Source organism: Neolamprologus brichardi, chromosome 8, assembly GCF_056152115.1.
Source record: "Neolamprologus brichardi isolate AB-2024 chromosome 8, ASM5615211v1, whole genome shotgun sequence".
NCBI lineage: Eukaryota > Metazoa > Chordata > Actinopteri > Cichliformes > Cichlidae > Neolamprologus > Neolamprologus brichardi.
Window position 1 is genome coordinate 24,944,740 of NC_142111.1, and position 14,320 is coordinate 24,959,059.

The following is a 14,320-nucleotide window of genomic DNA, read 5'->3' on the forward strand; positions in this document are numbered from 1 at the left end:
AGCTCCCAGTTTGGGTTCAGTCAGACACCCTCTTTACTTTTAAGATTAGGGTTCAAACTTTCCTTTTTGATAAAACTTCTAGGGCTGGACCATTTGACCCTGAACCATCCTTTAGCTTAGGGATGTCTCCACATGTTCAGTGTGTCTCTAGCATGTAGATAGGAGCTGCTGATGTTGGCTTAGTCCCCTGTTTAATGGAGAGTACTCCCACTGCAGGGTGTTACACTGACAATGTAAAATATTTCTGTGGGTTGGAGGATTGGAGGGTTTCACCTTAAGCAGATGGAGAGATGATTGCATAACAAAGATGGAGTGGGACTGTGGGGCTTTCAGGAAGCTTCCAGCTTCATCTATAATCTGTTTGAACATATTGTAAGCTGTGTGATCTCATCCTGCATCCTACTGACTCAAATCACTCATTTAATTAGCATTACCTAGAGGATTTCTAAAGACCTTTCTGGAAAACTTCATTACAAATACTATAAAATACATAAAGATAATGTTTATATGGCAAACTTCATTTATCACAGAGCATCTTTCCTCCATAATCTATCATTTCCAAAGTGATTCTGGAAGAAATCCTCAGATCCTACTGATGCTTAGAGCTCAGCATCGATTTATTTACAGATGAAATGTGTTTAATTAGCTCATTAAACAAAACTGCGAGGCTGTTAGACAAACGCTGCTCTAAAAATAACTTCAACTAATAAACTATGCAAATAATACATTTAAGTTGAAACTAGTTTTTAAAAATCCTAATATTAATTTACAAGATAAGCAAATTAAGTAATTTACTCTAATGATACAAATGCCTTTATCATTTTAAGCCATTTAGTGAGGTGCAAGCAAAAATCCTGCATCAAGACTGCAACAATTTTCCTAATTTGATCAATTTGCTGATATTCTGTCCAATTAACTGCTATTTTTCTCCAGCTATATAAGGGACACTTTTCTTATTTAACCGAATCCAAAATCCCAAACAGCATTCGTCGTTGCACGCTGTTTGGCTCTGGTGGAAAAGGGAAAGCAGCTGGTTTTCACTCATTACTTGATCAGGTTTAAGCAACGAAAGCATTCAGTTTAGGAGGTGCAGGAGGAGACTGTGGCCTGGGTTTAAATTATGGACGTAGCCACAGTAACGTGACCCATCGGCAGCTTTAATAGCATCACAGGGTTTTGGGAACCAGGTGTTACTATAGAGGGACATGCTGGTGCAGGTGCAGTGCACAGACATATTTACCTGGTAACTGTTCCTAAGTAACAGGCTAATAAAATACTAGAAAATCACTGACCAAAACTGAAGGACGAACTTCGAAACATATTATTTATTAGATAATTACCACAGAAATGCTCAGAAAGAGAAAGGCCATAGCTGACTGCTACCACTGAATGTGTTCATCAACGTGGCCTCATGTATGAGTTTAAGGCTTAACAACATCAATCAGGTGAGTTACAAAAAGAGAGAAACTATTCATAGAGGCCAAAGCTTTGTAGCAGGCTGTAATCATGTTTACTTCTGCTTTAAATTTGCAAATGGAAACTGAAGGAACTACATTTCTGTATTATCTTCATTTCTCTAACATGATCCTTAAAGGAAAGCATTAAACAGCGATGTTTGTAACAACAGGCAATCTTATGCATGTCCTTCTGAAAGCATCAGTATTTATGTCCTGATGATGGCACAGGGCTGATTTACACATATTGTGAAAAAGAACTTGGCGAGTGTAGATCAGAGGTCATCAATCATTTTAGTTTGTTTATGTTGCGTACAAGAATATCAGCTTTAGAAACCGCAGCTGCCAGATAAATATAGTGCATTGAAAAAGTGCAAAAATATCAATAAAATCAATAAAAAACAGATCATTTTTCCCAGTTTGTTATCTTTTTAAAAATATTTCTGTAGTGTAGTTTCTGGAAAATACTTAAATTCAATGTATGGTTACAAAATATGAGAAAACATCTGTAAGACAATAATATCAACAATTGTATAATTTCACAGTGAAATTTCTCACTGAAATGTTGGAAGTTGACTGTAAATGTAAACAGTTATGCTCCACCACTGTTCACAATGTGCAAACCTCACAAACCTCAAACATGTGAACTGTTGACAGTCAAGAAGGGAGGCGGCGCCTCTGTAATCTGTGTCGGCTATAAGAGGGACCACAAGCCCCGACTGGCCCTCACAGCAAGCCTAGCATAGAAGTCCACTCATCTGCTAGACGGATCAGCGCTGCGCTCACACCCACTCGTCTGGCTGTTCTTCACCCAAGCAGCCGGTGAGTAGACCGTCATCACCGATCAGTGCTGATATTCAGACACCGTCGGTGGGAAACTTTGTTGCTCTTCTGCAGCTCTGCGTGTCTCAGTGAAGAACATGGGTGTTAACGTTTTTTCCTTTATTAGGAGAAAATAATCCAGATAAAAGAGTTTAGAGCTCCAGAAATCGTCCCGCTTGGGTATAAAAAAGTAAACAGCAATTTATGGTGTCGTTTGTGATGTGATTAAACATGACAGAGTAAATTAGCGCAGATGTTTCTGACATCTGTTAATCAACAATTCTGCAGTCTATAGACCGATGCTGTTTAACACTCAGTTATCAGTTATTTTTATAGTGTATCTAAAAACTGGCTACAGTGCAAATTTACTCCAAACCTGGATATAACAAACTTGTTGTTTCATGTACAAGTTCTTACTTTATTTATTTATCTGACAGATACATTTATCAGCAACCTGGACAGAAAAAATATTTTAAAATGATCTCACAACAAGCACGTTCACTTCGGTTTGGCCTGTTTAAAGCTGTCAAAGAAGTTTCATTTTAAAATTCTTGATATTAAAACTGTGGCTCAAACGAAAGCAGATCTCTGAGTGTGTATATGTGAGTATATTTAACCCACACATACTTTACTTTCTTTTCTTTACTTTCTATATCTTAATTTAGTTTTTTTTAATTGTCTAAAAATATTTACTTTTTTTTTGGTTTAGTTTTTCTTAGTTTGTTTTGCCAGTTTTATTGTTTAAATACACAGCGTGTTTCTCCAGGCAAAATTCAGAATAGAAATTACAGTTGAAACACAAACATTTCCATTAAAGCCTCCTCAGACAGGCTGTGATGGCAACTTTGACCAAACTGGCAAAAACTAAAACTCAGGACGTTTGTTTGTTTGTTTGTTTGTTTCTTTGTTTGTTTGTTTGTTTGTTTGTTTGTTTGTTTATTTGTTTCTTTGTTTGTTTCTTTGTTTCTTTGTTTGTTTCTTTGTTTCTTTGTTTCTTTGTTTGTTTCTTTGCTTCTTTTCGTTTGTTTGTTTGTTTGTTTGTTTCTTTGTTTCTTTGTTTGTTTCTTTGTTTCTTTGTTTGTTTTTTGTTTCTTTTCATTTGTTTCTTTGTTTCTTTGTTTGTTTCTTTGCTTCTTTTCGTTTGTTTCTTTGTTTCTTTGTTTGTTTCTTTGTTTCTTTGTTTGTTTCTTTGTTTGTTTCTTTGTTTCTTTTCGTTTGTTTCTTTGTTTCTTTTCGTTTGTTTCTTTGTTTCTTTGTTTGTTTTTAGTTAGCATCGTGCGTTAGCTGTAATAACCTTGGTATTTATCCAGTATAACCACATTAATGGTTAAGACCTGTTCAGGGTTGTCTGTGTCATCGGGACATGGTGAGCGGATTTAATCGTTTAGACCTTCAGTGCACAGCTCAGCGTTTCTGCAGCGGTGTCCTTGCTTTAACAAGATTACAAGTTCACAATCAGCTCGAAACAGAGAAGGAGAGCGCACTTATTAACTTGAGCCAGGGATTATGGGTAATTGGGTCATCCCAGCAGGACAACCTGCAATGTGGTCCACCACATTCAGGTGCTGGGAAATATGAGAGTGTAAGTCCTGGCAGGTGCTCATCAGATCAGTAATAGGATTATAGATGGTAATGTCAAACAGAGGTGACAGGAGCCGCCTGCTATCTGAGACACGGTTAGAGAGTTTTAGATCATTCGCTGCTTGACACTAAAAGGATTTGCAGATAATAACCTAGTGAGAGTTTCTCTTTATTTCTGTGTTTTTAATTGCTTTTTTTACCTTTGTTTCCAAAAATAAAGACTTCACCACCAAGACTTCAGAGAGGCGTCTAACGCTAACAGCCTGCACGCACATCCTCATACATAACTGCTCAAAATGAATCTTGAGCCACCCAAAGCTGAGATCAAGTCGGCCACCCGTGTCACCGGAGGCCCCGCCACCCCACGCAAGGGACCCCCCAAGTTCAAGCAGAGGCAGACTCGTCAGTTCAAGAGCAAGCCTCCAAAGAAGGGAATCCAGGGGTATGCTGTGAATACTTTTCTTCTTCGGGGTCTTGTTAAAAACCAAATAAATCAAATCAAGTGATTTGTAATTATCGCAATGCTCCTTTTTGCAGATTTGGAGATGATATCCCCGGGATGGAGGGCTTAGGCACAGGTAAGTGTATGCTACGGTTGAAACCATTGGCTTCAGTGCTCTGCAGGGACCTAAACAAGTTCACATCTGTGCTGTCTTTTTGCAGACATCACTGTCATTTGCCCATGGGAGGCCTTCAATCACCTGGAGCTGCATGAGCTGGCCCAGTATGGTATCATCTGAGCCTTCCCACATCTCCCTGCAATCCCCTGAGGATTACAGACCACCTTCATGCACTTCAAACCATCTGCCTCAGGATCCATCTCCGATCTTTATGTGGAACTACTGAACCATGAACTGTAACCAACACAAAAAAAATGGAAAAAGAGAAAAAAAGCCACACAAAAAAACCTCTTTCTCTTTTCTAACTCTGGATTCTTTCTGTGATTCTGCAGCTCACACACATCTGCTTATGTTTAGCATCTGTTCTTTTTAAAATCTCACCACTTCTCGCAGTAGACCCGCGCCGTCGCCCGGCCGCTCTCCTCCTATCTTTCACTATCTCTGTCTCTCTCCTTCCTTTTTCTTCTGTCCTGTCGTCCTCGCGGACAAAAAACAAAACGAAACTTATGCAAGCAAGGCGGCCTCAATTTGAGTTTAAGTGACAGACCCGTGAAGTGGGTGGGTTCCCATTTCATGTGTTTCGGCGCCTCTCTCGCCATCTCAGAGGCTTTTTCCATCGATGCCGAACCTATAAAATTCTAAACCTGACTTCTGTAGAGAGCAGACACCAGTTGCTATTGCTGAGCGTAACATTTCGATGGGATAAGCGTTAATCAGATATCCCTCTTTTCCCTCTGTTTTGACCTTTAACTGCACCCATCTTCACCAGGTTTGCACAAATCTTCACCCTCATGGTATCTGGAAGTCTTCTGTTAGTTGACGCATGTGAAGAACAACCTCTCACCTTATTTTCACAACACAAACTAAGAAATAAACCGCTTTAATCTCACTTTAGCAGATTGTAAATGTTGAGGAAACCAGTTTCTTCCCTTCGACTAGCAGGAGTGTGGTGTCTCCATCATTTTCCACACTTTTGTTCTCTGTTAACATTATCCCTATTTGTATATCTCCCATATACATCAGTGTATATGACTCTATGTATTGTATATTTAATACTTGTTTATTTCTAATACTTGCACACAACACTACTGTGCCCTGTGTGTGTGTTTGTGTATTTGTGTTTTTAAGCTCATTATTTTTAGTCTCATGTAGAGTAGGTTGTACATTTTTCTTCACTGTCCATCATTCGGTCTTATGTTTATTTTATTTCAACTCCACAGTCCTCTCTATCACTGTCATCTTTTTGGCCCATACCCCAAACTTGTGTCTTTCAAAACATTAATCTAATCAAGACGATGCTGACAAGCTTTGATGATGTAAAGCTGGTGGATGCACTGTAGTAGTGAAACAGATGGTGGAGGGATGAGTGGGATGGATGTTTCAGTACAGATCTGAAGAAATGTGTAGTGGAGCGTTGTCCTCTCTACAGGACGAGGGATAAAAATAAAGCATAAAAAGAGGAAAATAAAAAACTGTGTTATTTTTTCTATTCAGATTCTTTTGTGGAGGATTTAGCTTGGAATTAGCCCCGTTATGCATGTGTTTACAGCAGGTACACGCAGGGGGGAAAGTTACACTAAAACACATTTAAGTATTACTGTATTACCTGTATTCACATGTAGCAATTTATATTTATGATAGTGCAGATACAAGTAATAATTCTGCACATGCAGGACTGAGATGTGGACTTGAAAATATTTGAATCGACTGCTATAAATTTACTGGTAACAGGACTAAATGCACATTAAATCACAAAAAGCCATCCTGAGAATCCGAAATCCACATGAATATGAAGTCCAGAGGAGCAGAAAGACAAAAACAGACCCTTTTTATATAAAGCCCGGCATACAGATAAAATGCTGTGAAGCGACACTATTTACAGAGTGGATACGGGTGAAAACACGAGGATTGTGCTGGCAGTTGCCAGTTACAAACAAAGAAGTGGAGAGAGGGGAAGAGAAAACTAACAGATCTGAGGTTACTGACAGGAAACTCTGGGAAAACATTAACATGATGCTAACATAACAGGAAGAATGTCAATAAAAACAGTGACAAGAAGCCAGAACCCCAACATCCACTTTATATTTCACTTTACTGGTCAGCCTATTATTGTTATTATGTAGTGAATATACTTTAGGTTTTAGAGGTTATTAGTGTATTTATTGGAAGAAAATGACGGCTAATGTAATTTCAATTTATATTTTTGCAATGTAGGCTATTTTTGGTTGACTTGGATATAGTAAAACATTAAAAGTACTTGGGGGTATTCAAGTACACTTTAGGTGTCTTGTAGTATACTCAGTTATCCTTCTTGTGCTTTAAACAGCACTGGATAACTAATTCTTTGGTGACATTGTGAGTAAAAAGAATAATTCGTTTGTACAGTGGTCCCTCGTTTATCATGGGAGTTGCGTTCAAAAATAACCCGCGATAGGTGAAATCCATAAAGTAGTCAGCTTTATTTTTGAGACCATTCAGCATTAATGAATCAAAGGTACAGTAGTGGAGGAAGCAAGAAGAATGAGTTGGGTAAAGTTTGACTTATGTGACTGTTTTGTTTCGCTTAATGTGCCTTATAATCCGGAAAATACGGTAACTTCTACCTTCCTTTAGCATGTCCAGAAGTCCGACTTTTTATGCGATGTTTGGCATCGTCATCTGCCTTTGACGGTGCAAAACGTTTTGTCGACATTGTTGTGTTTGTTGGGGAGAAAACTTACAAACATGCAGCACAGAGCCACACTGCTAGCAATCGAAGATTTATGTAAATTTGACAAGCTGAACGCATTCTGTACTGGACTGGAGACATAGCACGAGATTGATTGACAATGGTCCACAGCCAATCAGGGCCCAGAAAACAATACGCTGTTTTTTTTTTTAAAAAGAGCATGCAAAATTGCACCAAAAAAAATCCGCAAAACAGCGATTCCTCAAAAGGTGAACCGCATTATAGAGAGGGACCACTGCAATGCGCTTCTATCTCTTCCACGTATTGGTTGGGTGGTGCTGCTTCGATTTAGGATGCTCAACATTGCATACACACTGATGTCCTGACAACCATTCACACTAAACTTTCTTTACTTTATTTAATTTGACAATTTAACAGCAACCTGAGACTGTGTGGCCTAAACTCAATGTAGAACCCAATTAAGAGGCTAACGTAGTGGGCTCTCTTCTTGAGGCGTTACTATGTGGGTATTTCAGAAGGAAAGATAATGTAATGCTTTGTAATGGCAGATGCTTTGTCCTGGACACAGCTCATTTGGTGACAGTGGGGAGGAAGAACTTAGTTTGAACAGGAAGAGCCCTCTGATACAGCCTGGCTTAGGGAAAGGGAGTTATATCTGCTCCTGAAGGTTATTCTTGTTTCATGTTTGGAGTAGAATAAAGGCCCATGCTCCAACTGATGTTTAACCAGTATTTTACTTCTCTTCACCAGCAAACACTGTGAAAAACCATGCATGCGCACCACAAAGCGCCATACTCAGATCCACCAGTAGGTGGCGACAACACAACATAGGAACCAGCTTAAACATCCAAATTTGAAAATTACAATCACCTTATAAACACATTTCAATGCGACAGCTACAGGAGTCATCTGCTGTAAATGGCATGGGTGTGATAAGTAGGAGAAAATAAGTTTATACGACAAGTAATCTGATTAAATTAAATTCATTTTTCTAATCACTGCCAGACTGACACTTGGATAGTGATAACATTTCTTTCTCCATGTTGATTTAACTGTTCTTACATTGTTTGACATAATATATTCGCCTTAGCTTATGCAAATAATACACATAAAACATGAGTCTGTTCAAAGAATGGTGTTTTATTTTATTCACAGTTTTAGTGTGATTTATGTTTCTTTTTATTTTAACATGAATGAGGACAGTATTGCAATATTTGCTTAAGAACCTGGGATTACATGAAAACAGTACAAAGACAAGTTATCAAATGTTAAGAAATTTTATTTGTGGACCTCAAGTCTACATCAGCTTCAGTCCATCAAGTCAAAGGAAATTAGAAACACAGTTGTCTTATACAAAATATTTATCAGGCAACTTTACCTTTAGAGCCATCATGAGTGGTTACATTGCATAGTAAAAAATAAATCTGGGAGCAATAATAAGAATCATAATACTGGTAAATAACAAAATGTGTATAAGGCTAAAGGAAGAAGTATTATACATTTTGATCAACACTGAAAGTACACTTTTTTTCAATATAACACTTTATTTTTAGCAATCGAGCTACACTTTCCTGCTGTTATTTGTTCTCCATCCAGCCTATTCTTATGTGCTTTCCTGTTATTAAAGAAGTCGAGACGCTTTTCTTTCCAAGGTCTTTAGAATATGATGACCTAGATGACTGAGAACCTTCACAGACAGTACATCCATCCTTTTTCTTAACCACTTATCAAATCGAAGGTGACAAGGGGCTGAACCCAGTATTAATCTTATTTGTGTTACTAAATGGACTGCTCAAAAACACGAATTGACTACTATGAAAACGCGTCAGATCCCAATGGGGAAAAATCATAATGGCTATCTAATACTGATATGGACTGGAGTAATGAGATAGGAATGAAAGGCTGCCTCATTGTTTGAGGAAATGAAAATTATCTTAAGGGGCTTAATTCAAAGACACTTCAAAAATTAAAGTGAAAAAAAGATGCTACAGACTGGTCCATTTTGCCAAGGCCACCAGGGCACCAGTGTGGACCTGCCAATTCTGGTATTCGATGGCAACTGCCAATCAGGCACCACGGTGAGCATAGGGCCCAAGAGGACTTCAGGCTACCCTGATGAAGTCTGTTGTGGTTTGTTTAGAGACATTTACACCAGTGTCCTGCTGAAGATCATTTTGTAGCTCTGGCAGTGCTCATCCTGTCCCTCCTTGTGCAAAGGAGCAGATACCAGTCCTGCTGATGGTTTAAGGACTTCCTACAGCCCTGTCCAGCTCTCCCAGAGTAACTGCCTGTCTCCTGGAATCTCAAACCTTATGACAATGGCAAGTATTGATGTGCCATCCTGGAGGAGTCGGACTACCTATGTAACCTCTGTAGGGTCCAGGAATCATCAAGTGTAGTGACACTGACCCTTTCCAAATCCCAAAACAGTGAAAAAAAAATGAGATAAAAGGAGGGAAAAAGGCCATTCCTGTTTTGGGGGTTGTCTCATCATCGCCCTCCTGGTGCACCTGTTGTTAATTTCATTAACACTGACTAATAACCCCCTCTGCTACTTGACTGACCGGGTTAATATCCCAGTGGTTTAACGGACTTGATTCTATACTCTGATTAAAAAGTATTTCTTTAGCTTTTTGAGCAATGCATTCTTAACTTGTAAAAGTTGTTTCACTCTACCATCACACGTGACTGGGGAGAATTTACTTCTTTCCATGGATGTCAACATTTTGTCAGCATCATCATTTACCTCATCATTCTCTAGGATATTTCTCCCTTATGCATTTTTGTTTAAGCTTCAGAAGAGAGACAGTGCAATACAGTAGACCTGTCTGAGAGGTATCAACCTACACTCTCAGTTATCACGGTGCCATAAAGGAAATCCACTGCTCTCATCTGCATCAACACACTTTACAAATATTTTGGACAAAACCCTGTTACTTTAGTTTCTATCGCGTGTGGACCCTCATGTGTCTCTTCAGGGTTCCCTGTCGTGAAAATGTTACACCGCAGACATTACAGCCAAATGGTTTCTCTCCTGTGTGAACTGTCATGTGTGCTTTAAGGTGTGTCTTTCGCTTAAATTGTTTTCCGCAGTCATCACAACTAAACGGCTTTTCTCCTGTGTGGAGTCTAAGGTGTCTCTGCAGACATCCCTTTTGGCTAAATCTTTTACCACACTTATCACAACTAAATGGTTTCTCTCCTGTGTGGACTCTCATATGCGCTGTGAGATCACTATGTAGTCTAAACTTTTTATCACATCTACTGCAACCAAATGGTTTCTCTCCTGTGTGCACTGTCATATGTGCCTTCAGAATTCCCTGTTGGCTAAAACTTTTACCGCATTCATCACAGTGAAATGGTTTCTCTCCTGTGTGAATTGTCATGTGCGCCTTTAGAATTTTCTGATGGCTGAATCTTTTACCACAGTCGTCACAGGTAAATGGTTTCTCCCCAGTGTGAGCTGCCATGTGTATTTTGAGAGTGCATTGGTGTCTAAATCTTTTGCCACAATTATCACAACCAAAAGGTTTCTCTCCCGTGTGAATTCTCATGTGGATCTTAAGATGTGTTTTCTGGTTAAAGCGCTGTCCACAAAAATCACAACAGAAGGGTTTCTCTCCCGTGTGAATTCTCATGTGAGTGTTTAGATGTGTTTTTTGGTTGAACCTTTGTCCACAAACGTCACAGCCAAATGGTTTCTCTCCGGTGCGTGCTGCCACTGATGAATCCTCATTTTGTGATACTGTAAAGCATTTCTTTTTAGCCAAACCAGAGGAAGACATTCTTCCCCTCTCTCCCTGAAGTGACTGTTTGCAAAGAAAAGTTTTATTACATTCAGATACTTTAGAACTGTCTTGTCCTTTGTCACTATTTACACCTAATTCAGGTGTCCTGGTTTCCTTCCAGTCACTGTCACTGTCTTCAGTGTAAGGTCCAGAGTCTGATAAAGGCTCCTGCCAATAATAGTCATCATCATCATCCTTAATACTGACTTCAGTCTCAGATAAGCTGGAAGCCTTTTCATCACCATTTGGATGTACATAAATATCTTGATCTGGACTTCTAGCTGATTCCGGTCCTCCACAGTCATCACCATCAGTTTCCATTTTTATTCCTTTAGCTGGGGGGGCATTTAAAGCCTCTGCTTCTCTGTTGCATTTAGGTTTTCTTTGAGAAGTTTGTGAATACTCGGATTTCTCGTCACTGTCTTCATGTTTCACACTGACAGTATGGCCTGGGAACCTGGAGATATCCGCCACCTGCACCCCATTTAGCTGCTCTCCCACCTGACTGGTCCAGAGCTCCTCCTGCTCCTCTTTTATTTGGATTACCTCTGGGTCTTGCGGAGCTGAGGTGGGGCTCCATTCAGGGGGAACCTCTTTAATTGCCAACAGTTGTGAGATATCTGCATGGAAAAATAACACAGACATGAGCATTATGAACAAAAAACTACAGCTGCAAAGGGAGAGATGCCAAACTGTGTTTCATTGTTCTGGTAACAGTGACAATAAAGATCTATCTATCTATACTAGTGGTAAGTAAAGTAAAATTGGTAAAAAATGGTAGTGATAACGAAGTAAATGGAATGAAATTAATAACTAAAAAAGTAGTTATAGTTATAAAGTAAATAACCAAGTCACACAGGAAGCTCATGTGTGACTGTGACGGTACATGACTGATATCTGATTTGACACTACTACCAGAACCACAAAAGAATGTGGCTGTTTTCTAATTTTACAATCTATCTGGAAAAGAATAAGAAAAAATTGTTATTATAGCTATACAGAAGAAGAATTGCTTACTTAGTGCTAGGCAATTCCACGCATGCTATGACACTTCTGATTTCACTACACAAAAAAGAGAGTTTAACTGGTTTATCAGTGATAAAAAGAATAACTGCCCACTTGAAGCAATAAGAAGCACACTGAGAGGTGATCTGTATCAACCTCATACATTGGTCAAATCATATGATGCAGAAAAAAAATGCAATGAAATGATAATCATAATTCATTAATAACTTTTTCAGCATGGCAAAAATCCCACAAAGGCTGGTGAGGTGCAGACATTTTTAGCACTAATAATTGCAGATTCAAATGAGCTACATCCAAGAATAGTAAAGGGGGGTGGAGAATGAAAAAAAGAGAGCAGAGACTCTCATCAGTTAACAATCTATTAAAGATCATTAGGATCCCACATGAGGAATTGGAAAGTGTGGCTAGGAAGAAGAATGTCTGCAATGCCCTGCAGTGTGTGAGCTGCTGATGTTTTACAGACTTTGCCTTGTTTTCAGGTGATTACCAATGTCTGTTTTGGTGTGGATTAATTTCTAAATAAAGGCCCATGCAAGAAGAAATAATTTGAATTATAATACTAGTACTACAATATACTGTGAAACCGCCAGGGTCCTAAAAGTGCAGTGGCACAACTTTTGGGTCACACCACCTAAAATTGAAAAAACAAAACAAAACAAAAAAACAGTCAGCAGAAAACAGGAAATAAAAACTGGATTTTGTTCTCAGTGTTCACTCTTGAATAATCCATCCACTCCAGCCTTCTCTCTCTCTGCCAGTTTTTGTCTCTACAGCACTTCCAATATATTTCTGCTTTAACCTTTTGTTATGTTTTTTTTTTTTTCTTAGAAGAACATGGTTTTGGTTAAAGATGTCTTTTGCAAATAAAAAAATAACAGTCTCTTATTTGTTCAGAAGTATATTTATGCTGCACACAAATATTTAAGATATGAAGCCACCTTTAGTAGAGCCTTTATGGATGCTTAGAAGCAGACTGAATTTAGTCCGAGATTAAAGAGCTGCAGTTAGTCTAAAAACATTCTTGCCTACAATATAAACACCAGGCCTGAATTATTTCTACAAATATTGATCAATCATGAAATTTGAAGACAAACAAAACATATTTACAGATTCAAAGTCCTCGCAGTCATACACCTGACACATCAGTGATACTAAGTTCTGATGTCTGCACCTTTGCTCCACAGAAAATGTCCTGTTGTATGGAGGTTAAACTATAAATGGAACATAAATAAGAGACTGCAGGTTTTTGATGTAAACATTCATAATCTATCGTGTCATACAGGGGCACACTTAAACAATTAAAGGCAGTATAATCTCAGTAGAACAAGTACATGAGTTCATACTTATGAAATTCTTATATTTGTATTACACGCCTTATAGCATATGAAAGGCACACTGACAGTTTGCAGTCAGGCATCCATTATGTTAGAGTCTCTTTGAGCTTTTAATTAAGTAAAAACATATCCCAAACTTTGGCTTGCACTGAGGCTGAACTACAAAATAACCCTGTTGTGTACCCACTGTAAACCGTCCGGGTGCTGCTCTGTACTGTTGCCGTTCAGTTCCGTCTTTTACAGCGTTTAAAAAAAAAGGAAAAATAAAGTGAAAAACTGTTTTTGGTATTTGTGAACATATTCCGCTTTACAGAAGCTCTTTATGTGAATCTTCTTCTTTACTAAGCCCTAACGTCCGCCTTTTCACCAGTAGAAACACTCCACATTAAATCTGTGATGATCCTTACCATCTGTCTGCTTCACATCCAGCTGCTGATGGACTCCCAGCGGTTTACTGTCCGGGTTGTCTTTAAAACGAACACTTTCAGTGTCGTGCTGCTGACAACGTTCCTCTTCATCCATAGTGCCCGCATTTGTTCTGTTCTTTAAAATAAACTGGAGGCTCATTTGAGATGAACCAGGCCTGCGCAGGACCGATCACCTCCGCTCACAGTTAAAGAAGCGCTGGCTTCATTTTCTGTCCTGCTTCTACATCCGTGGATGTATTATGTAAGAGCGGGATGCAGATTCCAACAGGGAATCCACTCTCCTGAATCCTTTTGTTAAAAGGTTTGTTGCCGTCTCCGCTGGTTTTTGAGCAGGCATCGGCACGGACACCTTTAGTCTCCGTCACCATAGTAACTACAGGCCTTGCAGCAGCAGCAGTAAACAGTTACACCACATAAACGTACATGTCAAAGGCAAACATTAAAAGATAAATATATGTTTTAAATATATCATATTACTAGAAAAATAAGTATTGTAAAAAATAATATTATATATTAAATAAATAATAAAGAAACAAAATACATTCTAATATTATAAATACTGTAAAATAATAGTTAAA

The 14,320-nt window shown here is 38.7% G+C and overlaps 2 protein-coding genes across 2 annotated transcripts; one reads left to right on the forward strand and one right to left on the reverse strand.

The window, feature by feature from the left end:
• The first annotated feature begins 2,186 nt into the window (after positions 1-2,186).
• Positions 2,187-5,949, forward strand: pde6gb (phosphodiesterase 6G, cGMP-specific, rod, gamma, paralog b). Its single transcript, XM_006793247.2, has 4 exons — positions 2,187-2,276; positions 4,078-4,299; positions 4,395-4,435; positions 4,521-5,949. The coding sequence occupies exons 2-4, from the start codon at positions 4,154-4,156 to the stop codon at positions 4,595-4,597; spliced, it is 264 nt and encodes an 87-aa protein (XP_006793310.1). The 5' UTR covers positions 2,187-2,276; positions 4,078-4,153; the 3' UTR covers positions 4,598-5,949.
• A 2,568-nt stretch (positions 5,950-8,517) lies between these two features.
• Positions 8,518-14,086, reverse strand: LOC102781755 (uncharacterized). The gene is made up of 2 exons (XM_006793248.3): positions 13,722-14,086; positions 8,518-11,574 (listed from the first exon to the last, which is right to left on the reverse strand). Exons 1-2 carry the CDS (start codon positions 13,879-13,881, stop codon positions 10,112-10,114), a joined length of 1,623 nt encoding a protein of 540 aa, XP_006793311.2. The 5' UTR covers positions 13,882-14,086; the 3' UTR covers positions 8,518-10,111.
• Between the last annotated feature and the right edge of the window lie 234 nt (positions 14,087-14,320).

What these genes read in the sequence shown, in the direction of transcription:
- pde6gb (XM_006793247.2), top strand. Translation starts at nt 4,154, where the DNA reads ATGAATCTTGAGCCACCCAAAGCTGAGATCAAGTCGGCCACCCGTGTC. An exon ending in CCAAAGAAGGGAATCCAGGG is followed by an intron (nt 4,300 to 4,394) that starts GTATGCTGTGAA and finishes TCCTTTTTGCAG; the next exon opens with ATTTGGAGATGATATCCCCG. An exon ending in GATGGAGGGCTTAGGCACAG is followed by an intron (nt 4,436 to 4,520) that starts GTAAGTGTATGC and finishes GTCTTTTTGCAG; the next exon opens with ACATCACTGTCATTTGCCCA.
- LOC102781755 (XM_006793248.3), bottom strand. Translation starts at nt 13,881, where the DNA reads ATGAGCCTCCAGTTTATTTTAAAGAACAGAACAAATGCGGGCACTATG. An exon ending in GGATGTGAAGCAGACAGATG is followed by an intron (nt 11,575 to 13,721) that starts GTAAGGATCATC and finishes TTTTCCATGCAG; the next exon opens with ATATCTCACAACTGTTGGCA.